The 22,138-nt window shown below is 41.9% G+C and overlaps 1 protein-coding gene across 1 annotated transcript; it reads left to right on the top strand.

Moving 5' to 3' along the window:
• Positions 1 to 1,180: 1,180 nt before the first annotated feature.
• SULT1C2 (sulfotransferase family 1C member 2) lies at positions 1,181 to 21,639 on the top strand. The gene is made up of 8 exons (XM_045981067.1): positions 1,181 to 1,278; positions 4,051 to 4,228; positions 4,691 to 4,816; positions 7,707 to 7,804; positions 11,669 to 11,795; positions 12,245 to 12,339; positions 12,476 to 12,656; positions 21,291 to 21,639. The coding sequence occupies exons 1-8, from the start codon at positions 1,210 to 1,212 to the stop codon at positions 21,401 to 21,403; spliced, it is 987 nt and encodes a 328-aa protein (XP_045837023.1). The 5' UTR covers positions 1,181 to 1,209; the 3' UTR covers positions 21,404 to 21,639.
• Positions 21,640 to 22,138: the final 499 nt, after the last annotated feature.

The following is a 22,138-nucleotide window of genomic DNA, read 5'->3' as shown; positions in this document are numbered from 1 at the left end:
AGAAAAAAAAAGAGCTTTGGGATACAGGAGGAAGAGGTGTCAGTGAAGAAGCATCATGAGATTCAGAGTCAAAGAACACAAGAAGACATTGGCAGGAGGGGTGGCTGGGGTGCCTGGTCATACTTAAATTCCAGAAAGAAAAGCACAGGTTGGGAGTTGGCAGAACTGTAGCAGCTCAGAGATTATTCAACACGGACATGGATTCCATTTCTAGATAGCTGAAGACACTAGAGAACATGATCTGTGCCCATGAAGGTACACCCTCTGTAGGACAAGGCAAAGTATAAGTATAAATAAATACTCACTTAGCTAGGCTCTAGACTTTGTTCTGTCTGTGCATTTAGGTTTGGCTGAGTACACTTTGGGGACAAAGGCAAGAAGAACCAGCAGTTTAAAGCACTTACAATGTACTAGGCAAGGTGTTTTCATTAACATTGCTGTTTTTTAATCTTAAAACATTAGTGGCGGGGCACCTGGGTGGCTCAGTGGGTTAAAGCCTCTGCCTTCGGCTCAGGTCATGATCCCGGGGTCCTGGGATCAAGCCCCACATCAGGCTGTCTGCTCAGTGGGTAGCCTGCTTCCCTCTCCCTCTCTGCCTGCCTCTCTGCCTACTTGTGATCTCTGTCTGTCAAATAAATAAATAAAATCTTTAAAAAAAAATTAGTGGGAGACAGGAACTGTCACCCACATTCAGAAAGGGAGTTAAGCTAAGAAGCCAAGAAGGAAGAACTAAAGGAGTGAGAGTCTGTTCAGAGCTGGATGCATCTACTCCTGAAGCCAAGTTCCCATTTTTCCCACAGGTCCAAGTGTTTTAGATTCTCTGCCAGACAAAGGAGCTGCCGCAGCATGAAATCCAGGTTCTGCTGCCAAGCTCAGTTACCAACAGGCATGCACAGATGCTGGGCAGTGAACTCAGAGGAAGGAACAGTATGTTCATCCAAACAGCCCTCAAGTTTGCATAAACTCAAGGGAAATTGGTAGAGAGGGCAAAGCCACATTTGACCTTGTTTACATTTCTTCCACATTAGGCAAGGTCACAGGGCTTGTTCCTGTTTAATACCAATACTTACAGGAATGACTCCAAATTACTGTACTGATGCAAAGCGCCACCTAAAGGGCTTTTACCTGCTGAAGGCCTTGCATGCCTCTGACACTAATTTGAGCCTCTGCAGATGCCATACCCAAGGACCGCTTTCCTGCTTCCTTGGAATGCACTTTACATGCCCACTGACCCTTGATCAGGCCTTTAGTCTGCTGATTCTCAGCTGGAGCTTGAAGGTAAGAATATGGCTTAAAAGAAATCCTTAACTTACTGATTTTTTTAAAATTTTTATTATGGTAATATATGTACTGCTGTATAAATAGAAGTGATTAACTAAAGCCAGAGAGTATTTTAAGGAATCCAAAAAATAGAAGGTATTTGTAACCAATACATACCAACCTAACAGTATAAAGCCTAGAAATTCAGGACCCAGAGGCAAAAAGCTCCAAAATCCCTGTCCTGTAATACCACTCTCCTTCCCACTCAGATCTTCCCCTACATGTTAAGCCTGCAAAGGGGATTGGACCAGGTCCCTGAGCTCCAGCAGGGTTGGACATAAAAACAAGTAATTTTAGGACAGTGGCGTAAGAACTATAAAATCTACATACAAAATGCTACAAGGTCCTGTGAGAAGGCACTCTTTCTGTCCATGGAGTCACAGACAGCTTCACAAAGGAGGCCATGCATTATACGGTCTGACCCGGAGGGATGACAAAGCTTCCAGCTGGTTGCTCAAGTGGCAAGTTTTGTGCCTTTGTGCCTGTAAAGGAAAACCTCTTCCTGTGCTCTCCTTTATGTTACTTAGCAAACTTCATACTTCTGTGACCAGATATGCGGCAGAGGGTGGGGGTTCCCCACACCAAGCAATCCTCCCATTCTCTGGATTCTGGCCACTCAATTCCGACACTCTTTACTTGGAGACAGCATGAGATCCCACAGGTGAAAGGCTCAGCGCCGCAAGACCGCCCTCCGACCCTGACTTCAGATACCAATCACAAGTTCAGGCTACAGCACGCGTTTCTGACCAGCCGCCTTTAGATGGAAGGTTGTCGTGACCCCTTCTTTACGTTTGATTAATTTGCTAGAGTGCTTCACAGAACTTGGGAAAACACTTTATTTAGCAGATTACTAGACTATTATAAAAGGATATAACTCAGGAACAGCCAGATGGAAGAGATGCACAGGACAATGGATATGGGAAGGAGCACAGAGATTCTATGTTCTCTCCAAGGACACTGCCCTCCCAGCAACTCCACGTATTCATCAACCTGGAAGCTCTCTGAGCCCTATCTTTTTGGGGTACATTTATATTGTAGATTAAATTTTTTCATATATATATAGTGGAAAAAATAGAAATACATCAAAATAATAATTCCTAGGTGATGAATTTTTCTTTGTACATTTGGGCTTATTCCAAATTTTCTGGTACATATATACACTCACAATAAAAGACAGGAGGGGTAATTTTTTTAAAAAAGATGTGAAATTTGCAGAAAGACACTGGCTGCAACCCTGGACAAGTTATTGGTCATATGACTCCTAGCTCCCTCACATTTATAAGTGTAAATTATTCCCTCCTAGTAAAACTGTAATATGAATTAAAAGGCAGGGGAAAAAGCTTTAAGAGATCTGACATAGAAGTCCTGTAAAAAGGTTAATTCTCTCCTCTCTCTTAAAGTTGATCACACGGTAATTTCAGTATCATCCAAACTCTACTTCTTTGACATATTGTCAACACAGCCGCTACTTAACGCTTGAAATTTTTTTGAAATAGTTCATCTTTCATTTTCTGAAAACATAGTCTCCATTCTAAGGGACTTGACTCGGTATAAAAGTAGAAGCCACCTCGAAAACAAGCCTCACAATGTGGCAATAAGTCCTTCTCACCCACTCCCTGGAAAGGCTGGGCCAGATTCTTTTATTTGACTTCCAGTAAGTATGTACTATTACATCTCCTGTAAGGATCCTTTTAGCTCCAGAGTCCTGGCACTCATTTTATGCAACACTTAAAATGAGTTTGGGCACTAAGCCCAGCACATGGCTATCTCAATAACCAATTATTCTGGAGTAATATGGCCCACTACTCCTGGCTTCCTCATTTTGTGCATTTAAAGCAAAAAACCTGATTCAAAACATGGGCAGAAGATTTAAATGGACTCTTATCCAAAAGAGATATATGAATGACATATAGGCACATGGAAAGATGCTCAGCATCACTAATCATTAGGGAAATGAAAATCAAAACCACAGAGGAATATCATCTCATACCTATTAGGATGACTATCATAGAAATTAAAAATTTTTTAAAACATGTACTTAATAAATAAAATAAAGTAATAAACAGAAAATAACAAGTAAGTGTTGGCAAGGATGTGAAGAAATTAGAACGCCTCTGCCTTTCTGGTGGGAATGCTAAAGGGTGTAGGCCGCTGTGGGAAACAGCATGGCAATTTCTCAAAAGCTTAAATGTGAAATTACCATATGACCCAGCAATTCCAATACCAAAGAACTGAAAGTCATGTTCATAGCAACATTATTTACAAAAGCCAAGTTAGAAACAAGCCAAGTGTCCATGTGTGGATGAATGGACAAACAAAATGTGGCATATACACAGAATGGAACATTATTCAGCCTCAAAAAGGAAGGAAATTCTGACCCATGTTACAACATGGATGAACTCTAGAGACATTATGCTGAGTGAAATAAGTCAATCACAAAAGGACAAATACTGTATGATTCTATGGATTTGAAGGACCTAGAGTAGACAAATTCATAGAGACAAAGTAGAAGGGGATGGTAGGAAAGGAGCAATGGGGTGTTAGTGTTTAATGACATAGTTCGGAAGATGGAAAAGTTCTGGACATGGATGTTGGTAATGGCTGCACAACATTAGAAATGTACTTAATGCCACTGAACTGTGTACTTAAAAATGGTTAAAATGGTAAATTTTATGTTATGTGTATTTTACCACAATTGTTTTAAAAGTCCCCTCTATCCTCTGCCCGCAGGGACTCCCCCTCCCATTGCAAGACAGTATGGCCCTGGCTGCAGCATTGGAGGGACAGCTACAACTGAGAGAGGTCTCGGGGATCCCCCTACAGGCTAGCACGGTGGACAACTGGAGCCAGATCCAGAACTTTGAGGCCAAGCCGGATGATCTTCTCATCTGTACCTATCCTAAATCAGGTGACTCTGGGACCCGGGGAACAACCAGACTTTGGCTTGCAGAGTCAGCCAGGGTTCTTCACATCAGTTAGACTCCCCCTTCATAGGGTGTTTGCACTGATTCAAGGAAAGCTGCGCCTTCTCACTGTTCCATGACAAGGCCATCTTGGAATGCTTCAGGTTCCCCGGCTTATCCAGGGTCAAATATAATGGCACTAGAGAACCAGCCTGCTGTGCTCTGTCATGGACTGCTCTTGGGTGACAGTGTTGTGCGGCTTTGCTTCTGCTCCTCTTTCTCTCCATAAGAGACCTTGTGGGTTTTTCCTGCATGGATGTCCACCTGTTGTGACTGACAGGACCCTGATCTGAGGGGAGGTTGGACCAAGCTCCATCAGTCTCTATGCGTTCCCTTTCCTACCCAGGACACTCAAGACTGCTTGTCTAACCAGTTTCTTCTTCCTGTCCTTTCCACTTGGGCCCCAGGAACCACATGGATTCAGGAAATTGTGGACATGATTGAGCAGAATGGAGATGTGGAGAAATGTCAGAGAGCCATCATTCAACACCGCCATCCTTTCATTGAGTGGGCTCGGCCGCCCCAGCCCTCTGGTGAGATCTCCCCGCTTTCTACCCTGGCTCCTTTCTCTCTCTTCTTTTAAGAGTTTATTAGTTAGAGCAGTGTTAGGCTTACAACAAAGTAGAGACACAGAATTTCCCACACATGCACAGTCTTCTCCCCCAGATGGCGTATTTGTTACAGTTGATGACCCTTCACAGACATGTCATAATCACCCAAAGCCCATAGTTCACACCAGGATTTGCTCTGGGTGTTGTATATTCTATGGATTTGGACTAACTTCCATGACCTGGATCCAGCAATGTACTACAATACAGAGTAGTTACACTCCCCTAAAAATCGTCTGTGAGCCACTTGTTCACCCTCCCTACTCCTCAACCCCGACAACAACTGATCTGTTCACTGTCTCCAGTTTTACCTTTTCTAGAATGTCATATAGTTGAAGTCATACAGTATGTGGCCTTTTCAAACTGGCTTCTCTCACTTAGTAATGTGCATTTCAGTTTCTTCTATGTCTTCTCATGGCTTGAGAGCTCATTTCTTTTCAGTGCTGAATACTATTCCAATGCTTAGCTGTGCACAGTGTATTCATTCACCTACTGAAGGTCCTGGAGGCTCTCCTTCCTTTCTCTTCCTCTCTCTCCTGTCTCTGTAGTATTCTCTCCTCTGTTTTGTCTCTTTTTTCTCCCCCCCCCCATTCTTGCTCTCATCCTCATTTCTATAACCATGTTTCCTCCTCTTTTTTCCTCCTTGATTCTTTCTACATATTATCTAAGATTATTTGCCAAAAGCGAATCACCAAGTAAAAAGGAATCTGCCTTATTTTCTTCTTAAATGCTCCCTCTGACCATTGCTGCTGTAGAACACACAGAGAGGTTGGAGAGCTATTTATGGAACAATCACTCTTTCTTCTCCTTACTCCACCCATACAAATGCTCAGTCCAGCCAAGGAAGTAACAGATAATTAGCAAACATAATGCATTTGCAGCCAACCATTTCTGTTCTGTAGGGAAATTTTTTTAAGGTAATACTCAACCTAGAAATTTTTTTCTTCACACCAAAAAAAATAATAATAATAAGACAAAAGACAACCAAAATATAAAAGAAGCCATTTCAGCTGCTGGAAGAATTTTTTGGAACAAGGATAGGAGGGAGGCCTACTTCTCTATGTTTCAGCATTGCAAAGGTCAGCAGAATAAAAAAAAAAAATGGAAACTCACCTAGCTAGAGCTACAGAATTATAGACAATATAAGTCTGGTGTTGAAGTCTAACTTGGAGCAATTGTGGACAGAGAAGAGATCTGATAAATCTACCAATGCGTTGAGATAGAGAAATTCTTGATCTGACGTGCATAAGACCTGAAACATGCACAAGAGTGTGTCCAGGTTAGAACAGCCTTGAGGCGTTTGCTTGTCGTTATGGTTCTACTTGCCCTGCTGCTCAGACTCCTCTGGTCCTCAGTTCCTGTCTGTCTGATTGACCATTAGCTTATTACTAAGACCAGCGCCTGGTCTGATGCCTTCTCTGAACTACCTGTGGGGCTCTGACCCCCCACAAAGGGCACTGTCTGCCTGTTTAACTCTGATCTCACTCTATGTGTCGTCAGGGCCTTCCATTTTTGTTGGTTCCTGGTCTTTTGACCCCTTGAGCAGCAGGATTGCATAATGGTTAAGGACAACCAGGGTTTAAGTCCTGACGCCACCACTCAGTCAGTGACCTTTACCAAGTTACTTACCCTCCCTGTGTTACAGTTTCCTCAGATGCAAAATGTCAGTAGAATTAGTGCCTACCTCAAAAGGTCGTTGTGAGGATTAAATGAGTTAATGTGTGTAGAAAGCTTAGAGCAGTGCCTGGCACTGAGTGGATCCTATTAAGTATTAGGTATGACTGACCACCTCAAGGGCATGGGTTCCCTGGGTTATCCAAGCCCAGCTTTTGATCTCACATCTACATCCCACCCCTGCCACCACTGCCTTACCTCTGACAGTTCGGGAGATTAAAGAGAGAACGAAAAGTCAAAACATGATTTCTAGTGAGGGATTCTTGGCCGTGGGGAGTGAGCTGTCACTAAGTTAGCATAAGAAACAAGAGAGAACGTCTCTCAAGGCAATGCCAGCAGCTGCAGAATTCAGGAAAGGATGATAACCAATAGCCCAGCATGGCCCATCATATACAAACCAAGATGGTTCTTTAAAACCCAAGGTGCCCCTGTCCAAAAATGTTACAAACGGTTACAGGATTTATGGTCTTTCCAACCACAGACAGAGGCCAGGTGGAGATCAGCTGGTCAGTGCTTTTATTTCAGGGTAGATGGTGCCTGCCACCAGGATAAGGGCTATAGACTGATGGGTCTTGGTCAGGTATACCAACCATCCACAGACGGTTCAGGAGTGGACAGACACTGCCACCTGTTGTATAAGCTTGTGTCCCATGTAGCCTCCCTCCCAGGCCTCCTTCCATACCACCTGCACCAACTTCCAGCTACAAAGCTGTTTGACATCAGAAGTATTGCATATGTGACTGCTCCCTGAGAGCAGGGCTGGGAAACACCCCGGGGGCACCTGGGTGCTTCAATCATTTGAGCATCCAACTCTTGATTTTGGCTCCAGTCGAGATCTCAGGGTCTTGAGATCGAACCCACTCCCCCAGCTCTGCCACAAGACCTAGCTTGTCCATTCTCAGCTTCCATCTCCTCATCCTCAAAGTGACAGATTAATATAAGCTCCCTTCCAGCTCTGAAGCTGTAGGAGTCTACAGAAGTGATGGTAATCTCTATAATCTCATTATGAAATCCCACAGGAAAGTCATGATATAAGGAGAAAGATGGGAGGTGATGGGACATTCTGGACAGAGCCCAGAATGTAACTTCCCCCATGCAATACTTGTACTATGCAGATGTTTCCTCTTGATTTACTTTAAAGGGGTGGAAAAAGCCAAAGCAATGCCCTCTCCACGGATACTAAGAACTCACCTTCCAACTCAGCTGTTACCTCCATCTTTCTGGGAAAACGACTGCAAGGTAAGACAGCAACAGTTTCCCTTGGGGCTCGCGGTAGACTAGGTCTCCTGAGAGCAAAGCCCCCACTCCCTAACTCACAACAACATCATCATATTTACTCCTCCCACCATCTCTGAAGTGTTGACCGCTGATTAGCAATAAGAGAAGATGTAAAGTTCTCTCTGCACTCTTCAGGATATTTATCTGAACGGTTTTCAAGCAAGACATGGAGGCAAAATCCAGACTGAATTTTTGGAGAGAACTAGAGATAATGATGTCCACAGTGACCCAAGGGTGTGGGTAATTAAGACTTAGAGCAGAGAAGAAAAACTGAGGGGAAAGAAAAAATTCCTGAAGATCATTTAAAAGGGTAAATAGAAGGAGCTATATTACTTAAGAGGAACACTTGGCCTTAGCTTCTGGTGAACTCTGGGCTCTTAGCTTTATTTATTTGGGGACCTTATTTATTCTGCACTCTAGTACCTAATCAGTCACTGCCACACAGAGGATGTTCAAATTGTTTTTGCTGAGTGAATAACAAGCAAGCAGAGTGCGTGGAGGCGAGGGGAGAAACTGAGGAGTCGGCCGGCATTGGTAGGAAAGTTTTCTCAAAGGTGGGAATGAAGGGAACAAAGGGCCCAGAAGGGTGTATTTCTAGGGAACAATAGCAATTCTGTGAGTCCTTTCAGTGAAGTTGCATAAGGGAATAAGAACCTCCATTTCTGGATTATGGCCAACTAAGTTCCCTAAAACCTTCTGTATGAAACACCTAGCAATAATACATAACACAAAAAAGTTCCCTTTGTAAATGTGTAAGTGGATCCAGAGAGAGTAAAGGAAATCCCTAAGTTCTACAATAAGGAGGGAGCTGGAACTAGAGAAGAGGCCACTGAGACTAGAGCTGTGCTGTGGTTTATTTGATAACCTGGAGAATCCAGCATCATGAGTTTCAGTGACGGCATGGGGTCAAAGCCCAGAGCAGAAGGAACCAGAAAAGTGAGGAACCGAATGTAGGACAGCTGAAGGATTTCATCCTCAATGGATAGAGGGAGGGGGCCAAGGCAGACACGAGGAAACCTCTTTGCTTGACCTGGACCCTCAGCTGCCCTGAGAATGTGTGGCCATAAGCTTCTACTGTCAAGGAAAGAGAGTCAATGTTGTAATACTTGAATTGTCCAAAAAGCCCCAAGCTAAGAAACTAGCATAAGGTGGTTTCCATTGCCAACATCCCCAGAATGACCCACAGAAACAAACACAGGGAGGGCATAGCCTCAGCTTGGGCAGCAGCATTCCCGCTTAAGTTCACCCCCTCACATTACAAAATACGCCAAGGAGCAAGCCAGCACAAGAAAGAGAGTCTGCAAAAAGCGCAACCAGCAGGGTTTTACCTCAAAGGATTTCCGATATTAAAATGATCAGATACAGAAACAAAAGAAGAATGTTGAAGTGTGTAAGTAAATGAAATACTAAATAAAATATTAAAAAGAACACTATTTTTAAAATGGAATTTCTTATTAAATTAAACAAATAGGATTTCTGTAACTGAAACAAGATATAAGCATTTGCTATAAAAATTCAGCAACAGGTCTCTGGTTTGCCAGTCCTCGGGTGGCTCTCCCCGGGGGATGGGGGGGGGGGCACAGTGCACACTGGGGCCTCGAAGGCACCAGGGCACTGGGGCAGGTTAGAAAATTTCATGGGTGGCAGCTGGGTGGCCATGGGGGCAGAAAGCCCACCATGGTTGAGGGAGGAGGTGCCCCGTACCACTTCACCTCCCTGCTTGCTACTTGTTCTGCTGGCCTGGGGCAGGGCTTCCACTCCTCCCAAGCTGCACCTGCAGGACTCACCCCCAGAAGCGAAGGCTTCTCTCCCTCCTGCTATCCGCAGGCTTGTGGCCGTCAGCTTCATCACCACGGTCTCTGCTTTGGCATGCAAAGCACCAATCTTAGGAAGATCGTGTTCCTTACACCTAAAACTACCACCACAAAACTGGAGGTACAAACCAAGCCCTGACAATGGAATTTCATTTTGGTGTTTGTGGGATGTGAGGTTGCCAAGAAAATAGCTACTGTTGCCATCTATTGTCATGAATCTTTCACAAAATGTGTTATTGATCACTTGTGACTATTTCACATCAGTTTCTTAGTTCCTTTCAATTTCTGAGAAAAAAAAGAATTAAAAAAAATCCACTCCCACACAAAAATTCAACAAAGTGCAGAATAAACACAGTAGAAGAGAGAATTCATGAATTTGCAGGGGGAAATGGGATGGAGTTATGAGGAGAGAAAGAAGAGTCTTGTGGCTGGAGGGGAGAAACATGAGAGGAAAGATTAATAAAACCATTACCAAGCAGTGATGGGCCCCTCACAACTGGGAAGCACCAAGGTCACTCAGGAGGCAGAGGGGGTGAGGGTAAAATGTGGGCAAGAGCCTTTATTGTAGTTCCACTGGAGGGAATGGGTGAGGCAGGTAATCGGGTTTAGGATTGGGTAGTTAGGATGATTCCTGCAGGCTCCAGGGCATAGATGGCTGCCCCTTGTTGTGTGGTCCTGGCTCTGGCGTGGCCCAACAAGGGAGGTGTAGGCTCGGGACTAGTTGGTTTGCTTGTAAAAAGTGAGCTTGATAGTGAGTTGTTACTATCTGTAGTAACGAGCTAAAACTGGTAGGGGCAGTCTATCCAGAGTCTGCAAGACAACAGCAAGGTAAGCAACGATTCTGATTCAAAGCATCAGAATACAGAAAATGGCACTATTGACATTTTGGGCCAGACAATTCCTTTGGTGCGTGAGATGAGGCAGGGCACTGTCCTGAGTATTGTACAATGTTGAGCAGCACCCCTGCCCTTTACGCATTAGATGCCAGTGCACTGGCATCCCCAGTTGGAAAAGCAAAAACATTTCCAGACATTACCAAATACCCCCTTGCATGCAAAATCATTCTCAATTGAGAACTGTTTCAGGGTTTAAAAAAAAAAAAACCAGCATCCCTGTGAAATGACTAGTCATGGATCTGAGGTAGCTATTCAATGAGGCCAGCTCAGGATTCATGCTGTCAGAAAGGGAGTCAAGTACTTAGCAGTCACGATGAGATTGAAGGTCAAATTGGGATAAAGGGAAAAGTTGAGAAGGTAAAAGGATACAAGGTTGTTGTCAAAATGAAACCTGAACAGGATGCTTTGTAGGGCAAGAATTGAAGTTGATGGAAATAATAATAGAGTTGATGAGAACAGGAAAAAAAAATGAGACCATGAAGCCATCCTGCTTTCCAGGAAATGGACAGGAAGGTATTAGAAGGATCATCAGCATGCATGTGGACGTTTCTGTCTGACGCCATCAGTGCTCGAGAACGGTGGGAGCCTGACAACTGAAGGGGCAATCAGGAGTCAGGCTATGTACTAGGACTGAGCCTGAATTAAAGAGGAGAATCACTGGAAGGGGAGATGAACCATGAGAGACTATGGACTCTGAAAAACAACCAGAGGGTTATAAAGGGGCGGCGGGGGGGGGGGGGGGGTGGGGGGTAGGGTGGGGTGGGAGGTTGAGGTGGTGGGTAATAGGGAGGGCACGTACTGCATGGAGCACTGGGTGTGATGCCAAAACAATGAACACTGTTATGCTGTAAATAAACAAATAAAAATAAATAAATAAATTTAAAAAAATTAAAAATAAAAAATAGATAAATAAAAAAATAAATAAATAAAGAGGAGAATCAGCAGAGCAGCAGGACAGCCAGAGGAAGAGGGGGTCACCAGCCAAGTCAACTGCCGCCAAAGGAGAGCAGAGCCCAGTGTGCAAAGCTGCTCCTGTAAAGGAATTCACCTGAGTGAATTCTATGAAAATTCACTTTCCATACCATCTTTTACCCACCTCTCTCCGTACCCCAAAGTTCCTTTATGTAGCTCGAAATGCCAAAGACTGCATGGTTTCCTATTACCATTTCCAAAGGATGAATCAAATTCTTCCTGACCCTGGTACCTGGGAAGAGTATTTTGAAACCTTCATCAGCGGAAAAGGTAAATGCTTGCCCGCTCTAGGTAAGTTCAGTCTAGGAATCAAGCATAACATTTTGGCCCCTTAGAAGGTTGTGTTCCTCCTTAGGTGCGTCCTACCTCAGACTGGGACTGGGAAGAGTAGGCTGACTGAGCTCAGAGTGAATACCCACGATCCTAGCAAACATCCCTCACCCGACGTGAAAGCCTTTATTCTGGGTCACTTGACCTGTAGAGTCACCTGCATTCCAAAGGGTATCCTTGTCCCAATATTTTTTATATACACAATTTATTATACTCATTAAATATGAAGCCACTTTAGGTAAATTAGATAAATTACTCCAAGGCTGTACAGTACCACATCACCCTCCAACTCAAACACATCAGGACTCGGGACCTGTCTGAGGTTCTGGGTGATTCTTTTGTAGACTGTTCTGTTTTGTAGACTGTTCTGTTTCCTGTGTCTGTTACAGTGGGTTGGGGTTCTTGGTTTGACCATGTGAAGGGATGGTGGGATATAAAAGACAGATACCAGATTCTTTTCCTCTTCTATGAGGACATGAAACGGGTGAGTAAAAGCCCTTCCGAAGAACCACTCTCCAGGCTTCTTCAGGGATGCGCTTCTGGGAGGGACATCCTGAAGAATTTAAGATTGTCCTAATACCTTCTTCCATTCTAATGCAATTCTAATCCTGTTACCACAGGACCCAAAGCATGAAATTCAGAAAGTGATGCTGTTCATGGGAAAGAACTTGGATGAAACAGTCCTAGATAAAATTGTCCAGGAGACATCATTTGAGAAAATGAAAGAAAATCCCATGACAAATCGCTCCACAGTTCCTAAATCTATCCTGGACCAGTCCATTTCCCCCTTCATGAGAAAAGGTTTGTGTGGCTTCAAATACTATACATTCATTTTGTCTAGTAATATACTTTCTGCTTCTTAGCAAGAAGATGTTAGGTTTTATTAGTTTCAAGACAGCACATTTAGCCTATTAAAAATAATCTGCTAATAGATGGGAATTTGATCTTGTTACAGAAGAGAGCTCTCTGGGGTATCTGGTTGCAAGAAACAGAGAGTCCTTCTGGCCAGCCCCAATAAGAGGGGCTTTTTAGAAGGGGTCATGTGCAGGTGTAAGGGTAACGTATTTTCACAGGTAGTTAAGAGTAGGAGCCATCATTGGTCCAGACCTCATGGGGGTCCCTGGATGTCAGGGTCAGGACTTCAGCAGCAACAACTTTTTGCTCAGAGGGTCCACCACTTACAGGACTCAGCTGCCCTCCACATGTCTGCTACAAGTGCCTTCCTCGACTGATCAGCTTCCTGTCTCTGCCCATTACAGCTTTTTCCTACTTTATAGCTTCTGCTCATTCAGCTTCTGCTCATATCTTGGTCTTGATCATGGCTCAGACCGCTGTACATCATGACTTCCAATTATAACTACCATTGAGCACTGCCTTGTTCTCTTAATATTTTTTTAGTTCCAGTTCCCAAAAGAGGATTCTAAGAGCCCCAGCTAATATTTTTTGAAGGAAAAGAAAAAAAGCTTTATCATTTTTTAATTTAAAAAGTAATGTATATCATTTAAAAAATTAGATCAATATTTTTAAAACTTTCCTTCACCAAAACTCTGTTCCCCAGAAGTGACCACCAACAATATGGAAGTCCCTTTCCCTCTCTGTTTAAAAACACAGACTTCTGGGGCATCTGGGTGGCTCAGTCAGTTAAGCGTCCAACTCTTGATTTTGGTTCAGGTCATGATCTCAGCGTTGTGAGATCAAGCCCCATGGTGTGTTCCATGGGCACGGAGCCTGCTTGAGATTCTCTCTCTCTCTCTCCCTCTGCCCTTCCTCTCTTTTCCCTCTCTCTCTCTAAAAACAAACAAACAAACCTTTTTTTCTTTTTCACGACTTTTTCACACCAGGAGGACCATGATGTGCTACTGTTTTGCAACTTGTCTTCTTTTTTAATTTATTACTTCATTTTGTTACATTTTATTTTATTTTTAAAGATTTTGTTTATTTATTTGAGAGAGAGAAGGGGAGAGCACAGAGGGAGAAGCATTTTGTTGCATTTTAGAATCAATAACAGCATCCCATGCTAGTGAAGCAAACCAAACAATACCATTCCTTTCCTCTTCAGATAATCAATAGCAATGATTTCACAAGAAGTTCTTCTTTAGATCCATACATATCTATATTTCTATATACCCTCATTCCCTCAGGTTCATACATGCACAAACAAAGATATATACCATGAAGATGGCTAAATGTGGTCATAAGATACTTATTTACCAGATATTTACCAGAATATCAGACATCCCTCTGGCACCGTCAGGCCAATGCTCTTTGACCCCTGCTCAAAGTGGCAGATCCGGGGAGATCCACCTTCCGCCACTGGAGGAGAAGTGTGGCAGGAATTTGCTGGGTTTGGAGACTCCAAACGTGGCCGTGTGCCAGAGACAGAATGCTCAGTCACAGGCCGAGTGAGCTTGGAGAACAGCTGGAGACTAGGGAGATGGGAGTGATTGACTGCTTTTCTCCGAGGGCACACTGAGGAGTGGGGCCCCAAGCTCTCGGCTCCTCTGGGCTAGACTGGGAGGCCACCATTTTCATTCCCATCCTCCAGAGCTCTACAGAAAGCATTCAGGGAACAAAATCTTCCAAATGTGAACCCGAGCAGATTACTTAGCCTGGCCCCTGACAAGGGCAGTGCAAATCCACCTTGGGCAAAGGCATTTGAGAATCAGTACAAAAAGCCCCTCCCCCAGAAGGTCCGCAAGAATATCCAGCAAAGACCAAGCTCACTGGTCAAGAAAAAGAGTGGAAGGGAAAGCATGGAATTCGTGGCTTTCTCCTCATGTTTCTTTAGTCTTGCAGTCAATTAAATTTTTTTAATTTTATTTTTTCTTATTCTAATTTATTTTAACATTTCCTCTTTCCTCTTTTAATGTTTTTTAACTAGTTTATCTTAACAATACCTTTCTTAGAAAAATCTTTTTAAACCTTCATTATTACAGTCATTTTATTGTTCATTGTATCTAACTTTATTTTTTGTATACATGTAAGTATTTTTTCTTCTAAAAAATTTTGGGAAACAATTTCCTCTAATAGATCAAAATATACCCTAATCTTGCACAGGACTTTGTTCTAGTCTCCAGCCTGAGAAAATTCACTCCACTTTCTTTTCTTGCTTTTCCAACCAAATTATCGTATCAATTACTTTTTTAGAATTTTTTTTAATTTTCATCTTTACAGTCATATTCCATCCCTTCATCATATTTACATATATATATATATATATATATATATATATATATATGTTTTTCTTCCTTTAAAATTGTGAGAGACCAAAATACTCCCAAAATCAAATGGGTGACTCTATTCTATTCACCAGTCTAATAAATATATATATTTTTAATTTTTTAATGTCTTTTTACCCCCCCTTTCTTCTCACCACAATTCGGGATCTCTTCTGATTTGGTTAACATACATTTTTCTGGGGTCTTTTCCACCCTTTTAGTATTTTATTCTCTCATTCATATATTCTTATCCAGATAAAATGACAAGGCAGGAAAACTCACCACAAAAAAAAAAGTCTGTACCAAAGGCTAGGAACCTAAACAATACAGACGTTGGTAATATGTAAGATCTAGACTTCAGAATGATGATTCTCAAGGTGCTAACTGGGCTCGAAAAAGGCATGGAAGATATTAGAGAAACGCTGTCTGGAGAAATAAAAGCCCTTTCTGGAGAAATAAAAGAAATAAAATCTAACCAGGTTGAAATCAAAAAAGCTATTAATGAGGTGCAATAAAAAATGGAGGCTCTCACTGTTAGGATAAATGAGGCAGAAGAGAGAATTAGTGATATAGAAAACCAAATGATGGAGAATAAAGAAGCAGAGCAAAAGAGAGACAAACAACTACTGGACCACAAGGGGAGAATTTGAGAGATAAGTGTTATCATAAGATAAAATAATATTAGAATAATTGGATTCCAGAGAAGAAGAAAGAGAGAAGGGGACAGAAGATATATTAGAGCAAATTATTGTAGAGAATTTCCGTAATATGCAAAGGGGACAAGCATCAAAATCCAGGAGGCACAGAGAACCCCACTCAAAATCAATAAGAATAGGTTCACACCCCGTCATCTAATAGTAAAACTTACTAGTCTTAGTGACAAAGAGAAAATCCTGAAAGCAGCTTGGGCTGTGATCTGCAGAGACCTGGCAGGCCAGAAAGAAATGGCATAATATATTCACAGCAATAAATGAGAAAAATATGCATCCAAGAATACTATATCCAGCTAGGTTATCATTGAAAACAGAAGAAGAGATAAAAAGCTTCCAGGGCAAACAGAAACTAAAAGAGTTTGTAAACACCAAACCAGCCCTACGGGAAATATTGAAAGGGGTCCTCTAAGCAAAAGTAGTAGACCAGGGGTGCCTGGGTGGCTCAGTGGATTAAGCCGCTGCCTTTGGCCCAGGTCATGATCTCAGGGTCCTGGGATCGAGCCCCGCATCGAGCTCTCTGCTCCGCAGGGAGCCTGCTTCCTCCTCTCTCTCTGCCTGCCTCTCTGCATACTTGTGATCTCTCTCTCTGTCAAATAAATAAATAAAACCTTTAAAAAAAAAAAAAAAGTAGTAGACCAGAAAGGAAAAGAGACAATATACAGTAACAGTCACCTTACAGGCAATACAATGGCACTAAATTCATATCTCTCAATAGTTACCCTGAATGTTAATGGGCTAAATGCCCCAATCAAAAAACACAGAGTACCAGAATGGATAAAAAAACAAAACCCATCAATATGCTGTCTGCAAGAAACTCATTTTAGACCCAAAGACACTTCCAGATTTAAAGTCAGGGGGTGGAAAAAAATTTACCATGCTAATGGACATCAAAAGAAAGCTGGGGTGGCAATCCTTATACCAGATCAATTAGATTTTAAGCCAAAGACTATAATAAGAGATGAGGAAGGACACTATATCATACTCAAAGGGTCTGTCCAACAAGAAGATCTAACAATTTTAAATATCTATGCCCCTAACGTGGGGGCAGTCAACTATATAAACCAATTAATAACAAAATCAAAGAAACACATAGACAATAATACAATAATAGTAGGGGACTTTAACACCCCCCTCACTCAAATGGACAGATCCTCCAAGCGAAAGATCAACAAGGAATTAAAGGACTTAAGTGACACACTGGACCAGATGGACATCACAGATATATTCAGAACATTCCATCCCAAAGCAACAGAATACACATTCTTCTCTAGTTCACATAGAACATTCTTCAGAAGAGATCACATCCTGGGTCACAAATCAGGTTTCCATTGGTACCAAAAGACTGGGATCATTCCCTGCATATTTTCAAGACACAATGCTCTGAAGCTAGAACTCAATCACAAAAGGAAAGTTGGAAGGAACTCAAATACATGGAGGCTAAAGACCATCTCACTGAAGAATGAATGGGTCAACCAGGAAATTAAAGAAGAATTGAAAAAATTCATGGAAACAAATGAAAATGAAAACACAACCATTCAAAATCTGTGGGACACTGCAGAGGTGGTCCTGAGAGGAAAGTATATAGCACACAAGCCTTTCTCAAGAAACAAGAAAGGTCTCAAATACACAATCTAAACCTACACCTAAAGGAGATGGTGAAAGAACAACAAAGAAATCCCAAACCCACCAGGAGAAGAGAAATAATAAAGATCAGAGCAGAAATCAATGAAATAGAAAAAAAAAAAAGAACAATAGAACGAATCAACAAAACTAGGAGCTGGATCTTTGAAAGAGTGAGTAAGATTGGTAAACCCCTGGCCAGACTTACCAAAAAGAAAAGAGAAAGGACCCAAATTAATAAAATCATGAATGAAAGAGGAGAGATCACAACCAACACCAAAGAAAAACAATTATAAGAACATATTATAAGCAACAATATGCCAGCAAATTTGACAATCTGAAGAAATGAATGCATTCCTAGAGACATATAAACTACCACAACTGAACCAGGAAGAAATAGAAAACTTGAACAGACCCATAACCAGTAAGGAGATTGAAGCAGTCATTAAAAATCTCCCAACAGGGGCGCCTGGGTGGCTCAGTGGGTTAAAGCCGCTGCCTTCGGCTCGGGTCATGGTCCCAGGGTCCTGGGATCGAGCCCCGCGCCGGGCTCTCTGCTCAGCAGGAAGCCTGCTTCCTCCTTTCTCTCTGCCTGCCTCTCTGCCTAGTTGTGATTTCTCTCTGTCAAATAAATAAAATATTAAAAAAAAAAATCTCCCAACAAACAAGAGCCCAGGGCCAGACGGCTTCCCAGGGGAATTCTACCAAACATTTAAAGAAAAACTAATTCCTATTTTCCTTAAACTGTTCCAAAAAATAGAAATGGGAGGGAAACCTCCAAACTCATTTTATGAGGTCAGCATTACCTTGATCCCAACACCAGACAAAGACCCCATCAAAAAAGAGAATTACAGACCAATATCCTTGATGAACACAGATGCGAAAATTTTCACCAAAATACTACCCAATAGGATCCAACAGTACATTAAAAGGATTATTCACCATGACCAAGTGAGATTTACTCCTGGGCTGCAAGGTTGGTTCAACATCCACAAACCAATTAATGTGATACAACACATTAATAAAAGAAAGAACAAGAACCATATGACACTCTCAATAGATGCTGAAAAAGCATTTGACAAAGTACTGCATCTTTTCATGATCAAAACTCTTCAAAGTGTAGAGATAGAGGGTGCCTTCCTCCAGATCATCAAAGCCATCTATGAAAAACCCACATTGAAAATATCATTCCCAATGGGGAAAAACTGAGAGCTTTTCTGCAAAGGTCAGGAGCACAGCAAGGATGTCCATTATCCCCACTGCTATTCAACATAGTACTAGAAGTCCTAGCCTCAGCAATCAGACAACAAAAAGAAGTTAAAGGCATCCAAATCAGCAAAGAAGAAGTCGAACTATCACTCTTTGCAGATGATATGATACTTTATGTGGAAAACCCAAAAGACTGCACTCCAAAACTGTTAGAACTCATACAGGAATTCAGTAACATGTCAGGATATAATATCAATGCACAGAAATCAGTTGCATTTCCTTTCGCCAACAACAAGACTGAAGAAAGAGAAATTAAGGAATCAATGCCATTTACAATTGCACCCAAAATCATAAGAGACCTAGGAATAAACCTAACCAAAGAAGCAAAGAATCTGTACTCAGAAAACTATAAAGTACTCATGAAAGAAATTGAGGAAGACACAAAGAAGTGGAAAATTGTTCCATGCTCATGGATTGGAAGAACAAATACTGTGAAAATGTCTATGCTACCTAAAGCAATCTACACATTTAATGCAATCCCTATCAAAATCCCATCTATTTTTTTCAAAGGAATGGAACAAATAATCCTAAAATTTACATGGAGCCAGAAAAGACTCCAAATAGCCAGAGGAATGTTGAAAAAGAAAGCCAAAGTTGGTGGCATCACAATTTCAGACTTCAAGCCCTACTACAAAGCTGTCATCATCAAGACAGTATGGTACTGGTACAAAAACGGACACATAGATCAATGGAACCAAAGAGAGAGCCCAGAAATGGACCCTCAACTCTATGGTCAACTAATCTTTGACAAAGCAGGAAAGAATGTCCAATGGAGAAAAGACAGTCTCTTCAACAAATGGTGCTGGGAAAATTCGACAGCCGCATGCATAAAAATGAAACTGGACCATTTCCTTACACCACACAGAACAATAGACTCAAAATGGATGAAGGACCTCAATGTGAGAAAGGAATCCATCAAAACCCTTGAGGAGAACACAGGCAGCAACCTCTTCGACCATAGCTGCAGCCACTTCTTTCGAAACATCGCCAAAGGCAAGGGAAGCAAGGGAAAAAATGAACTACTGGGACTTGATCAAGATCAAAAGTTTTGCACAGCAAAGGAAACAGTCAACAAAACCAAAAGACAAATATTGTCAGTTGACAAATTCTGTCAGTTGACAGAATGGGAGAAGATATTTGCAAACGACCTATCAGATAAAGGGCTAGTATCCAAAATCTATAAAGAACTTATCAAACTCAACACCCAAAGAAGAAATAATCCAATCAAGAAATGGGCAGAGGGCATGAATAGACATTTCTGCAAAGAAGACATCCAGATGGCCAACAGACACATGAAAATAAGCTCAACATCCCTCAGAATCATGGAAATACAATCAAAACCACAATGAGATACCACCTCACACCAGTCGGAATGGCTAAAATTAACAAGGCAGAAAACGACAGATGCTGGAGAGGATTTGGGGAAAGGGGAACACTCCTACACTCTTGGTGGGAATGCAAGCTGGTGCAGCCACTCTGAAAACAGCACAGAGATTCCTCAAAAAGTTGAAAATAGAGCTACCCTATGACCCAGTAATCACACTACTGGGTATTTACCCTAAAGATACAAATGTAGTGATCCAAAGGGGCATGTGCACCTGAACGTTTATAGTAGCAATGTCCACAATAGCCAAACTATGGAAAGAACCTTGATGTCCATCAACAGATGAATGGATAAAGAAAATGTGGTATCTATATACAATGGAATACTATGCAGCCATCAAAAGAAATGAAATCTTGCCATTTGCAATGTCATGGATGGAACAACAGGTATTATGCTGAGTGAAATAAGTCAGAGAAAGACAATTATCATATGATCTCCCTGATATGAGGAATTTGATAGGCAAAGTGGAGGTTTGGGGGGTAGGGAAGGAAAAAGTGAAACAAAATGGGATCGGGAGGGAGACAAACCCAAAGAGACTCTTAATCTCACAAAACAAACTGAGTGTTTCCTGAGCGAGGCAGGTAGGGAGAGGGTGGTTGGATTATGAACATTGGGGAGGGTATGTGCTATGGTGAGTGCTGTGAAGAGTGTAAACTGGTATCCCTGGGGCTGATAATACAATCTATGTTAATTTAAATTTTTTTTAAAAGGATTAAGCAAAAAACTTCAACCAGAGGTTTCAAATACAGCTTAATCCAGAGACTCAAAAAAAAAAAAAAAAAGTTCCTTCTCATGGTCCTTTTCTGTCTATCTCCACCCTCAGATACAACCACCATTCTCATTTCTGTCAATATAGATTGATTTTGCCTGGTCTTGGATGTCATATAAATGAAATCATACAGTGTGTACCTTCTTGTGTCTGGTCACTCCATGTAATATTTTGAGATTCCTTCATGGGGCTGTGTCTGTAGTTCATTCCTTTTCATTTCTGCGCAGTAGTCCATCATGTGAATATTCCACAGGCGTGGCCAAGACACCAGTGCCTTTGCATAAATTGTCTGCCCGATCTAGGAGCCTACCCCCTGCACAGAGCACCCTAGGGCCTTCTCAGAGCAGAGAGCTGCAGTGGGTGGGTATGCATTGAAGGGGAGGTGGAGTAAGGCAGGCATGTTGCTGGGTCACAGAAACTTTCAATCACAGTGACAGCCTCGTCTTGATTTTTCTCTTCTAGGAACTGTGGGGGATTGGAAAAACCACTTCACTGTGGCTCAGAATGAGAGATTTGATGAACTCTATAGGCAAAAGATGAAAGGAACATCAATAAAGTTCTTCACAGAACTCTGAGCAATAAGTTCATAGAAAGTGGATGACAAGAATGGGCAAATGATCTTCAGTTCTTCAGCCCAGCCCAAAGAATCTCTGAAAGCATTTCATAAAAGTATACAATTATGGCCCCACTGTCTTTGTGATTATTGACAGTGTGTACCAGCTTTATTTTTTAGAAGGATCATGTTCAATGCTTATTTTCTCAACCATTCTTTCCAAAGTAAGAAATAAAGTGGCTTAATAAACAAAATAAAATATAAGACTTGAATATTGCAGGGATTTTTTAAGTCTCCATTATTCTGGAAAGTGCATCCTACTTTTTTAGTCTGTAATATAAAATATCTTGGGCACAAGTATGCAAATATTAGGTTCCATCTATATTGATAAGTGAAATCTCTGATATCTGTCCCAGCCATTCAAAGAAAACTCCAGAAGTGCTAGGTTCTAAGGTTCCACCTGATTACTATGGAAGGGATTCCTTGAGGGCAGTCCTGAGGCAGTCAACCTTGAGAAAACATGTTCCAAATGCCATCTGCCGGTGGTGAGGAAGAAAAGGGAAGCAGATGGAGTGGGATGTCAGAAGACCAAAACCTGATCAGGAGTCATAGTTCTTAATTACAGAAACAGAAAACAGAAGGTTCAAGGGTGTCCATTCAGGGGTCTGAGTTGTATCCTGGTAAAAGCAGAAAACACAGACAGAGAAGCAACATTGACAAACTTAGCTCGGGCATAGTTGTCAGACTTAGAGATAGT

This window comes from Meles meles, chromosome 16 (genome assembly GCF_922984935.1).
Source record: "Meles meles chromosome 16, mMelMel3.1 paternal haplotype, whole genome shotgun sequence".
In the NCBI taxonomy this organism is placed as follows: domain Eukaryota; kingdom Metazoa; phylum Chordata; class Mammalia; order Carnivora; family Mustelidae; genus Meles; species Meles meles.
This window is presented reverse-complemented; position numbering and strand designations above follow the sequence as displayed.